This window comes from Stenella coeruleoalba, assembly GCF_951394435.1.
Source record: "Stenella coeruleoalba genome assembly, chromosome: 11".
Classification (NCBI taxonomy): Eukaryota; Metazoa; Chordata; class Mammalia; order Artiodactyla; family Delphinidae; genus Stenella; species Stenella coeruleoalba.
The window spans coordinates 31,791,920-31,805,090 of NC_137157.1; the positions used below are offsets into that span (position 1 = coordinate 31,791,920).

Consider the following 13,171-nt stretch of genomic DNA (forward strand, 5'->3'; position numbering starts at 1 on the left):
CTATTATTTACTATGTGCCAAGAACTGTCCTAAGCAATTTAAATCTATTAATATATTTAATATAAATATATAACATATTTCCATTTGCTGAATTTATTTAAACAAACCAATTTAGAAATGTCATAGAATTAAACACAACTTGACATGTAAACATACTGTCATGTTCCTGAAACAGACGATACCTGATAAAAGTTAATAATTGCTTGTTGGAAAGCTGTCCATAAATAAGGCTAGTCTTCAGCAAAACTAAAAATATTTTGTTTCTTTAGCTTTTCTAGTATGACAATGCAATACTACCAAACTATAATCAAATATAATAAAGACAACATTGGATGGATCCATCAGTACCACTGGTTACAGCTGTTAAAACTGTTTAGTTCTTGGAGACACATAAAAACAATTAAGCCAAACACATCAAATAATTTTCATGGCTTAAAAAAAAATCACAATTCACTGAGTGATGTTAATTATGGTTGTGGTCAAAACTTTTGGTAAAGGCTATTTACAGTGTGCATGGCTGAGCACGCACTATTTATAAAGATACTTGCCAAAAAAAGATATGGTACATATATACAATGGAATATTCAGCCATAAAAAGGAACGAAATTGGGTCATTTGTAGAGACGTGGATGGATCTAGAGACTGTGATACAGGGTGAAGTAAGTCAAAAAGAGAAAAACAAATATCGTATATTAACACATATATGTGGAATCTAGAAAAATGGTACAGATGAACCGGTTTGTAGGGCATAAATTGAGACACAGATGCAGAGAACAAACATATGGACACCAAGGGGGGAAAGCGGGGGTTGGGGGGTAGTGGTGGTGGGATGAATTGGGCAATTGGGATTGACATATATACACTAATATGTGTAAAATGGATAACTAATAAGAACCTGCTGTATAAAAATAAATTTTTAAAAGAAAAAAGATACTTGCCGATTTGTTATGAGATATATATATCTATTATAACACATAAATACGTAACATACATTTTACATATATATGTATATATCCCCTTTTAATAACTTTATGAGGAAAGTATTTTCCCCAACCTGCAGATGGGGAAACTGAGGACATATAGGTTAAACAACTTCCCCTAAGTTATACTAGCAAGTGTGGTACCAGTATGTGAATCCAAGTAGATTCATAACTTAAACTCCTAATTATTTCACTACACTGACTTTCAACTGTGTATGTCTATAAAATTTCACATTTGAGTTTGTCTCATTTTCTTAACTGAGTTTCTGTCACTCTGGGTTGGAAATGTATCACTGTTAGGAACTAAGTTAACATGTACCTTTCTCAGGTCATTTCTTATAAAACTACTGGCCAGCTCTTCTTTCTTTGTGGGGGAAGAAATTTCTTGATATGCTATTATATTTTTCATTTTAACACTAAAAGGCAATTCAGGATAAGGTTTTAAAAAGTATCAATTTAATACTGAATATTTAGAAATATGGTACACACAGACACCACAGTAATATAAAATGCATACAATTATCAACTATTTTATGAAAACTTAACATGGATGGCTGACATCTTCCAACAGATAAAACTCTAGACAAAGGTACCAGATATATTTGAGTTTTCATTTTAAATATGATTTAGTCATGCAATTAGGTTTTTAAAAAAATAAATATGACAAATATATGGATTTCTGAAGTATAAACTGACATACAAATCTATATATTTTCATATTTTTCATTAAAGCATCCTTAAAGAAGCATTCTGTAACATGAAGTTGAGAGCTCAAATTAGATGAAAGGCATGAGGTTTTAATAGAACTGAGTAATTCACATACCAAACATCTACATAAAAGTAAAGACAAAATTGCAAACATATTTGCTTTATCCTCCAAGTCATCAACTTCATAAAATTACTTACTGGAATAATTATTATAAGATAAAATTCCCAGTTCTGAATGTTAGTAAGGACACACATATAGGAGCAATATGAGAAAAAGTTTCTTTTGTAAAACAGCAAGAACTAAAACTACATCCCCTTATTAGTACATAAACCTATGATAAGCTTTCTTTTTCAAACTTACAGATGCTCACAACTGTGAAACACAGGTTAGTGAATTGGGCTAAAATGTCCCTACCCTCCATTTCCCCCAAATGGCAGCTTCAAAGGAAAAACTATCCATTGACTTTTTCACCTCAACAGCTTGAATAAAATTTATATTATGAATTTAAAGAGAAAAAATAATCACCTCACACATAAGCAAACTTGATGGAACTTAAGATGGAATAAATACTAGGTATCAGAAGAGCATATTCCTTAATGGAAGTTAAAACATCAAAATTAATTGGATTATGTCACTAATTTAAAAGTTAACACAGGAGAGATAAGAGGATTTTCTTGAACGAATTTAGAACAGTGGTCCCTAACCCTGACTACAAATTAGAGAGCCTTTGGAAAAACTGAAGCATGGCTCTACCCATAAGAAATTCAGATTTAATTGTTGTAGGGTGGGGTCTAGATGATTCTAACATGAAATGAGGGTTGAGAAACAACTGATTTGGAAAAGTTATTGATTACTCAGGGTGAATTTGATTTAAATAAATTATTCAAAATATGAGCACTTCCTACATGATAGGCACTGTTCTAAGTGCTAATGTGGAGAAAATTCTTTTTTCTATAAAAATCATTGGATATTAATATATCTTTTATCTTTTGAATAGTTACATAATTTTATTAAATTATTACTCAAAGCTTTTATTATGGTCTGCTGTCATAAAAGATTTCCTTCTATTTTTTTGAACTATCCTCAGTTGATATTATAACAGAATAGATCAAACTCAAATTTCTTCTCAAGATATATGTAGAGAATGTAAAAATAACAGTTTCATTTTTCAAGTCATGGTATATGAGGTATTCTCCACCTTATATCTGGAGTCACAAAGCTATAATTTAAAAACTGAAATCAGGTATTGCTTTAATGAATCAAAAATGTACTACCATTGATGTCAGTGCTTGCTTTATATTGCCTAAAAAATAATCTATGACAGCGCCTCAGAGAACCTAGTAAGAGTAGGTCTTTAATACAGACCATGTTTCTTATGACCTATTTATAAAACATCCCTTTAAGAAAAAAGTTACAGGAATATGGGTTTTGAAACATAATTAGAAATTCATTATTTCAAAGGAACAGAAATATAGTTTTTGAAATGCTACATAATTAGAAATTAGTTACTATCCCAAGACGATAGCTTGAGCTTTAACATTTTAAATTAAAGCCAACTTTATTAGGTATTATAAAAATGCATTTTAACTCATGAAAAAAGTCAGATTTAATAAATTTGATTTGTATCTACTCTTCAAACTAACATTTTTCAGGTTTAAATTTGCTAAAACCAACTGATTAATTTATTAATCATATACGAGGCTAATTATCTTTTTTCTAGCTGGACAACAGGCCAAAACTGATGAAATTCTGGTTCAACCATAATATATGCATGTATAGAAAAATGCAATAGCAATTTATTTTCCATACTTGATGGACTTAAAACAGCATTAAATTTTTTTTTTTTTTTTTTTTTGCTGTACGCGGCCTCTCACTGTTGCGGCCTCTCCCGTTGCGGAGCACAGGCTCCGGACACGCAGGCTCAGCGGCCATGGCTCAGGGGGCTAGCCGCTCCGCGGCATGTGGGATCTTCCCAGACCGGGGCACGAACCCGTGTCCCCTGCATCAGCAGGCAGACTCTCAACCACTGCGCCACCAGGGAAGCCCCAACAGCGTTAAGTTTTTTGTGGAAGCTCAGTAGTCAAAATAAATACTTAATAAAAATATACACCATAAGATATCAAGAACTTAGTGTTTAAAAATAAACTTTGTCACATTGTTTTGCCTTCAGTTAAACAGAACTCAATTTAGGTACCTAAGGTATCTAAGAATAATTAAGGTATGTTTTTGGAAACAAAATTAAAATTCAAGTAACACTAGAAAGATAACACTAAGATGAAAGAGAAACTTACTATGTTTTAGCTCAAAAGTTTAATCAAGTTATAGCTACTGGGACTTCTCAATATGACTATGACCCTCATAAACAGGAATAGTTTGGGAAACAAAAGTCAAAGAGTCATGATTATGTGGTTCATGCTGTGAAACCCTCAGTACGTAAAAAAATGAAAATACAGTATATATGAGCACCATCAGAAATGTGTGTGTGTATATGTATTTAAAACTTTACCTGATTAAAAATTGCCATTTAGAGTGAAGGACAAGCACACAGTTACGAAAATACATTCTTAAGCTAACATGTCATATGACTTATTTTAAAATGTTTAATCTGGCGTTCCTTCTAAAAATCAAAAAAAGAATACAACATAAAGAAAGCCAGCCAGCATTCTTTTGTAGTGCAAAGTCCCTTGGAAATAGAAGGTTACTGAAGAAAAAGAATGTGTTCAATAAGTGTTTTCAAATCCATAGTCAAATTGCAATATTTAAAGGAAAAATGAAGTTAACTAATAAATATGAATTCACAGAATAAACCAGCACATGTTGGATTTGCCCCCATGGGATTACCATTCAGGCCTCAGATTATTTTTAACTGAGGGTAGTAATCAATGTTATTCTGCTGAAAGAATCTTCCTTCTATAAGAAAATATACAAATTTCCCACCTGTAATTTCTGCTATAGTCACCAAAACTCTAAAAACTACTGTCATATATAATACATACCCTGGGGTAATGAAAGGGTCTTTAATGAAAATCTTATTTTGATCCTACGTAGAGGCAGCTTATGATAGACTGTTAGTATCCTTGCTATTTTTCAAAGCTCTCAGTATAAGTAATCACATGATATAGACTGAAGTTCTTTGAAACCACTGTCACGTGATAAAGGGTAATGCTATTCACCATTTAAAATACGTTCAATCTCTTCTAGTCTTTTTAAAGCAGCAACTCTTTTCTTCTCAATTTCTTTGATTTCTTTTGTTGTTTTGTGAGGGGTTTCTTTGTCTGTATTTTTTCCTAACTGTTTGTTGGATTTCGACTGACTTTTATTATCACTTGTTTTTATTATCTGTATGGGTCTGGGTTTACTTTTGATTTCTTTTTCATTTTCAGTTGGAATTTTGTCTCCTTCTATACCTGAAGTCTTACCAGCTGGGAATACTGGCTGTTCTACAAAACTAGATGAAGAAATTTTATCCCTGACTATATTCAAATGGCGTTGAATATATTCTTCATGTGGTGCTAATGCCAATGTTTCAACCAGGCATCTTTCAGCTTTTAATAAGTCCTTCTCTTCAAAATAAACAACACAAAGATTGTGTTTTCCTTGCACATTGCTTGGATCCATCTCCAAAATCTTTTCAAAACATTTTTTTGCTCCAAGTATATCTTTCTTTTGATTCATCAGAATGTCTCCTTTTAAAATGAGACCTTTGATATGATCAGGATAGTATCTGAGTAACTCTTCCAAGATTGGCAAAGCCATTAATTCCTTTGCAGTCTGAGAATACAGGAGAGCCAGATTAAACAGAGCACTTCTGAAATCGGCTTGTAATTTTATGGCTTTCTTCATCCACATCTCTGCTTCAGTGTCCTTTTTGTCATCCATGGCAAGCATTCCCAGATTGAAATAACCATTAGCGTCTAGTGGCTCCTCATTTACATAGCTTAGAAGTCGTTTTCTAGCTTCAGGTCTGAGTTTAACCTCACCTAAGAATTTAAAAAGAAAAAAAATTATACTATGAGCAAATGAATAAGTCTGAGGAACAAAGCCACTTGCAAGTATTTATCTAGATTACAAAAAGACAGCATCAAAACAATTAATTGCTGTGCCTAAATTAAAAAGCAGAAAGAAAAAATCTCAAAGTTTTCATAGGAAAGATGTATATGAAGCACTGAAATGGTAGCTCATTTCCTTTCCTTTAAAACAGTAAAAGTGCCTCAAAAACTAAAAGGGGAGCCAAAGCAATCTTGAGGGGAAAAAAACGGAGCTGGAGGAATCAGACTCCCTGACTTCAGACTATATTACAAAGCCACAGTAATCAAGACAATATGGTACTGTCACAAACACAGAAATATAGATCAGTGGAACAGGATAGAAAGCTGAGAGATAAACCCACACATATAGGGTCAACTAATCTACAACAAAGGAGGCAAGGATAAAAAATGGCGAAAAGACAGTCTCTTCAATAAGTGGTGCTGGGAAAACTGGACAGCTACACATAAAAGAATGAATTTAGAACACTCCCTAACACCATACACAAGAATAAACTCAAAATGGATTAGAGACCTAAATGTAAGACCGGACATGATAAAACTCTTAGAGGAAAACATAGGAAGAACACTCTTTGACATAAATCACAGCAAGATCTTTTTTTGACCCACCTCCTAGAGTAATGGAAATACAACCAAAAATAAACAGATGGGACCTACTGAAACTTAAAAGCTTTTACACAGCAAAGGAAACTATATACAAAATGAAAAGACAACCCTCAGAATGGGAGAAAATATTTGCCAATGAATCAACAGATAAAGGATTAATCTCCAAAATACATAAATAGCTCATGCAGCTCAATATTAAAAAAAAAACCCAATCAAAAAATGGGCAGAAGACCTAAATAGATATCTCTCCAAAGAAGACATACAGATGGCCAAGAGGCACATGAAAAGCTGCTCAACATCACAAATTATTAGAGAAATGCAAATCAAAACTACAATGAGGTATCATCTCACACCGGTTAGAATGGGCATTATCAGAAAATCTACAAACAACAAATGCTGGAGAGGGTGTGCAGAAAAGGGAAGCCTCTTGCACTGTTGGTGGGAATGTAAATTGATACAGCCACTATGGAGAACAGTATGGAGGTTCCTTAAAAAACTAAAAATAGAATTACCATGTGACCCAGCAATCCCACTACTGGGCATTTACCCAGAGAAAACCATAATTCAGAAAGACACATGTGCCCCAATGTTCACTGCACCACTATTTACAATAGCCAGGTCATGGAAGCAACCTAAATGCCCATCAACCGGCAAATGGATAAAGAAGATGTGCTACATATATAAAATGGAATATTACTCAGCCATAAAAAGGAATGAAATTGGGTCATTTGTAGAGATGTGGATGGACCTAGAGACTGATACAGAGTGAAGTAAGTCAGAAAGAGAAAAACAAATATCGTATATTAACACATATATGTGGAATCTAGAAAAATGGTACAGATGAACTGGTTTGCAAGGCAGAAATAGAGACAGAGATGTAGAGAAAAATGTATGGACACCAAGGGGGGCAAGTTGGGGGTTGGTGGTTGTGGGATGAATTGGGAGATTGGGATTGACATGTATAAAATAGATAACTAATAAGAACCTGTTGTATAAAATATAAATTTAAAAAAAACACGAAAACATATAAACAAACAAAAAAACAAACTAAAAGGGATGAAATATCTCCTGATAGTTTAGATTCTAACTGGGAGTAGACGAAGAATAGAGAATTAAGAGGAAGAGGCATGGGATTTGCCAACAAAAACAAATGTTCAATCTTGATTCTGTTAATTTTATGCACTAAACAAATTATTAACTTGTCTGGGTTAACCTACTGAATTTTCTAATAATTACATGAGATATATAAAAAATGCTCAGTAAATAGTAACTATGACTGGATAAACAAAATGTTCTAGTCTTATTAAATCAGATATTTTCTGTATGTTATTTAAAATTTTTTAGTACTTTTCAAAGGTAAAAATACACCATTATATATAAAGCCTATGTCCAATGTCTCACTACACATAAATCAGGTTTTAGGAAACAAATATTTTATTGAGATAATTTCTATTGCAAATAAATACAAAAAAATTCAATTTCTAAAACTACACACCCCAGGGTGCAATCTTGTGTCAGATAATGGGCACCTTTCATGATTACTAAGGTTAGCTAACTTTACAAAAACATTAGTTTCCTAAACTTAGCTTTTTTGAATAACAGACATAAAGATCTTCCTCTATTCTTTTATGTGACAATATGATAAATAAAGAAAATGTGAAATAAATCAGTAGGCTTAAGTTCTTGTCTTGGACTAGTTACTAACCTAGCCATATAAAGTTAGGGTAGTTATTACATCTGTTTGGTCCTGACTCTCTAATCTACAAAACAGATGACTGGCAAAAACAAACTCAAAGGCCCTCTTTAGCTATAAAATATGATTCTTGCATTTTTTGCAAAAGTTTTATAAAAGTATCTAACAATTAATATAGAGATTTTTCCAAACATAAAAATTAAGATTATAAATTATATATATTGCCTTCTGAAGCCGCACTAAAATATATCAAAGATCCTGATTTATTGTGATGAATAATTTAGTTTTGCTAAATTTATAGAAAATATAGGAAATTATAATAACGTCTCAGAAAACAGTAAAACGATACAAAATGATATCAAAAGTATTTGGACTTATAAATCAAGAGAAAATAGAATACTATTTTGTCTAAAACATATAATGCTCTTGGCTCCCTAGAAATAATTACCTAAAAATTTTTACCAATTCAGATTATTTGAATAGTATGATATTTATACATAAGATATATTTCCATGAATAAAATGACAAAATAGATAAATATGGTATTGCTTAATAGACTGTCTGAAAAATCAGTTTTAACATATACCAGAAGAACTAACAATTAGTATTGTCATATATGTTAAGGCTATTACTTGAAAAGTTTACTTCAAGTATTTTAAATATTCTTCTTATAAATTATTTATGCAGTTTTGATGTAAACCATCCATTCATAAAATGTTTGCTGGGGGTAAGATTAGGTTTTATTATATTTCAAACTAGAATATGTTTAAATATAGAAATATTTTGAAAAAACATACCTGATTCTTGCATTAATATAGCAGAATTGAATAACGCTAGCTTATGCTTTGGATTTAGTTCTAAAGCATGATTAAAGTTTTTTAGGGCTTCATTTGGTTCTTTAAGTTCAATATGAACAATCGCCAAGTTGTACCAAAGATCTGCATTGTTTTTGTCCAGCTCTAGTGCTTTAAGATATGCTTCTTTTGCTTTGACAGGTTTATTCATTTTTAAAAGCAATTCTCCTCTGTGGAAAAATCAAACACAAGCTTTACTTACATTACTGTGTCAGTCTATAGATACTATTTTTCACAAGTTTTAAGCTTTTCCACATATTCACAGCTTTCCTTTTAACTTAGGTTTTTAAAATTTTCTTTTAAAAATAACAAACTGTCCTTAAACCTGAACACATTAGTTTAGCAAATTTGGCTTGATACGTTTTCAAATATTTTTAAAGAAGGAAAGAGCATGCCTGACGCTAGAGAGTAAGATGTCGGGAGGTATCAAAGAAAGGGGAACAGAGAAAATATATTCTTTGAATATATCTTGAAAAACAGCAGACTAGTCTACATCAGAAAAATGATAGCAACTAGAGTGGGAGATTAATTTGTCAGATGAAGTAACAGCATTTGAAGAAGGAATATAAATACAGTAGTGATGGGGAAATTCCAGTATTCAAATCTGTTAGCAATGTCTCACTATACAAAAAGAAGAACATTAGAAATTGTTTACCCCTTAAAATTACTTAGTTTTCTTCGATGTATTCTTATAAAATGACCATTCATTAAAAAGAAAAGGAATTTAAAAAGCCGATCTGGTAGGATGGAAGGGCAATAGTGCCACCTGTAGATACTTTTGAGGAACACATCTGAAACTAATGATCACAGTTTGAAAATCATTTTAGAAATCATTCTAATATGGTTACATTTTCTGTTACAGAGCTTAAAAAAGTCATTTTTACATATGTGCAAATCAGTTTAAGTACTGAAATGAGTTACTTTTATTATAATACTACTCTTTCTTGAAGTATTAGCATAGGCATGAAATCAAATAAACTAATATTCCCAATTTCTAGAATAAGTGTCCAAAATGTGATTTTTTTTGCGTTACACGGGCCTCTCACTGTTGTGGCCTCTCCCGTCGCGGAGCACAGGCTCCGGACGCGCAGGCTCAGCGGCCATGGCTCATGGGCGCAGCAGCTCCGCGGCATGTGGGATCTTCCCGGACCGGGGCGCGAACCCGTGTCCCCTGCATCGGCAGGCGGACTCTCAACCACTGCGCCACCAGGGAAGCCCCAAAATGTGATTTCTTTAAATGCAGAGATTATTAATTCTTTATAAATTAACACATGACACGTTTTATTTATAGAAACAACCCCAGTAAACTTAGTGAATTTCAGCAAGTACTAGATAAGGCTGAACAAAGACAGCTTCCAGCTATGAACGGATTTCATTTCAAAAACTTAAATTCTGAATGCATTTTCCCCATATAAACAATGTGACAAATTATAATTAGGTTTCTGGAGCACGCTGCAAAACAAAGTTTAACATAAAATTTTCCTCAGGTACAATACAAATGATAAGACTTACATGAGAAAATATATCAACTTCTAATATCAAATTCTAATATTACAAAAATTTTTTTACTGGCAACTAAAAAGTTTCTTTGTAGTAACAATAACCAGTCAATTCTCAGTATTAATTTAAGAAAGCTCTTGAGAGTTTGATATTATATAATTATTTCTTAATTAATTTTATATATAATGATTTCTTAATTATACAATGATTTCTTAATTATTCTATAATAATTAAGAATAACTTCTTGTAAAAATAATTATTTTGTAATAATTAAGAATTATAAAAGGTAAATTTCAGCTGTTTTAAATAAAAGTGAATTTGTAATGAGAAGCAAATGAAATTAAAGAGGAGCTTTTCCTACCCTTCCTTTTGTATAAATAAACCTAAGTTTGCTATTATAAGTTATGGACTTCCTTGTCAATTTAAAATGAAATCAATTAAATTTGTTAGTCTAAAACAGGCTGTATTTCTATGCTCTTGGTTGCTAACTAAGATTTACTAGAAGAAGAAAAAAAAGCCAAATTAGTCAAAATAGCTTAAAAGTATATGCAGGTGCAGCTTTAATCTTCTATAGTGAAAGCCTAAAGCGAACTACAACACCTGCTAATGTAAGCCTGCTTGAAGTCGGGTCTCATGCTTATTGCTTGTCGGTACAGCTGATCCGCTTCTTCCAGTCGGGACTCATTTGCTCGTATCAGGTTGGCCAGATTAATGTAAACATTTAAGTGGTTAGGTGCAATTCTGGCTGCATATTTTTTACCAGGAATAATCTGTTAAAAAAAAGGGGTTTTTATAATTTGACATTTCAGTACCAAATAAAATCTGAAGTAAGTAGTCCTAGTGTTTTATTTAAAATTTACATAGAACATAAAAAGACACACTGCAATACTAAAATAATACATAAAAAATGTGAAATAATCTGCAGTATCCACAAAATGTAAGTAAAATAATTAATGTTTAGTAGCAATGAAGGTTGTATTTTTTCATTCATGCCAGCTCAACAGATTACTGTTAGATTTTTATATATGTATTATTTTATGAAGTCATAGAAATCAGAACTTCTCGAGGCTAAGGTCCCTTAGTATGTTTGAGTCAGACCAGGAATAGAACTTGGATCTTTTCTCTCAGTCTACTGTATTTGTTACACTATGTCAGCTTTCATGTTGTCAGCAAAATATTTACTGGTTGTGATAACAGGGTAGTTAATTTTACTTCAGAGCTATAGTAAACCCTCACTTGTTTGGTGGAGTTAGGAAATAAAATTCTCTAATTAACTGATTATTCAGGTTAAGTAAAGGTTATTATATATAATATATATGAACCCAAATTCTCAATGAACATAATAAATTATATCTGATAAAAATCTTTATTGAACAGAATTTAACTTTAGGATCTTAGGACTGAAATAATTCTTAATGTATCATGTGGTCCAACTCTATTTTTAAAACATTTAGCAAACTGTCAAATCATTTCAATATTACTACTGTTATTAATACAGTATTAATAATATAAACTACAATTGAGAAAACTGTAGCCCAGGGTAAACTATCTTTGCAGATTACACACAGCTAGCTGGCCAAGGGCAGTATCAGATTTTCTAACTTTGACTTTGTATTGCGGATATCCAAGAAATCTTGTACTTGTGACATTATAGCAAATGATGGGCACAGGACAGCAACAGAGATGTATCCACTCATTTTATCACTTTGTTTTCTTCATTTATTTCTTGATAGGAGTAATGTTGAATTTAGTGCTTACTGCACATAAATAAAATTCTTTTCATTTAAAGTCACTTAACTCATAAATAACTTGTAATCAAAAATATCTAAAATTCATAATATCATAATTTGGTTTTCACAGACTATAAATTTTAAGTGAGCTATGAAAGTGAATGTAATCTTTTATAACACTTACAGTAATAGATGGTTCACTGGACAACTTACTTTTAATATCAACAAATTGAAGAATAGATAAAGATTTTCCATTTGGATAATTCTATTCAATATGGACATCTAGCAGACATGACACAATAGAAATAATTTATGACTACTTACTTGAGGCATCAGCGACTTAGCTGTCATATAAGATTCTTCAGCTGCTTTGGTTCTATTTAAATTTTTATAAGTTCTTCCTACATTCATGTGGGCACCAATATCATCTAAAATTAAAAAAAAATCATTTGTTGGCAAATACACTAAATAGCATTCAATGTAAACTACTAAGAAGACATGTTTCTAGAAACAAACACACTAAAGCAAAAGAATGTAAAAGGAGGCAATAGGTCCTGCTTCCTCCTTAAAGCTCTTCTAACACAACTTATTATAACTTATGAGCAAGGCTACACTAGAAAATTATTAAATAAAGTACCATAAGAACAGAAAATACACATATGACATGAAAAAACTATTTGAATGGCTCCTGGAAGGGTTAAGATATGAGAGGGGAGAAATAAAGGTAATGATTAAATTTACATCTTTTTTTTTCCACTATATTTTACTATCCTATACTAAGGCTTACTCTTATTTCCTTAATCTCATAGCTTTGGAATTCACTCAAAAGCAAAAAGGATTTACAAGTGAAAAGGATCACCATGATTACTAGAATTATTTCAAGTATTATAAATAACAAAAATGAATCCATGGTGGCATAGGGGCAAAGAGCCTGTGAAAAAAACTTTGTGACTTTGTTTTTAAAAATTTTTGTGAATGTGGTTGGAGTGCAAGTTATCTGGATTCTATAATATTACTTAAGATGCAGCAGCCCAGATCTCTTAAATGATGATA

At 31.9% G+C, this 13,171-nt stretch overlaps 1 protein-coding gene across 6 annotated transcripts in view; it reads right to left on the reverse strand.

Moving 5' to 3' along the window:
• TMTC3 (transmembrane O-mannosyltransferase targeting cadherins 3) overlaps nucleotides 1-13,171 on the reverse strand; it is a gene marked incomplete at its 5' end in the record, with an annotated part of 314,399 nt that overhangs the window by 247,909 nt on the left and 53,319 nt on the right. For 5 of the 6 annotated variants that reach the window (XR_013830631.1, XM_079938133.1, XM_079938132.1 and 2 more), the window contains 4 exons: nucleotides 4,863-5,669; nucleotides 8,832-9,058; nucleotides 10,989-11,158; nucleotides 12,443-12,546. Coding sequence is in view for 4 of the 6 variants with exons in the window: in XM_079938133.1 (XP_079794259.1) it covers nucleotides 4,863-5,669; nucleotides 8,832-9,058; nucleotides 10,989-11,158; nucleotides 12,443-12,546 (1,308 nt within the window). Of the gene's footprint in view, nucleotides 1-4,685; nucleotides 5,670-8,831; nucleotides 9,059-10,988; nucleotides 11,159-12,442; nucleotides 12,547-13,171 lie in introns of all 6 variants that reach the window. The other variant, XR_013830632.1, reaches the window with a different exon arrangement.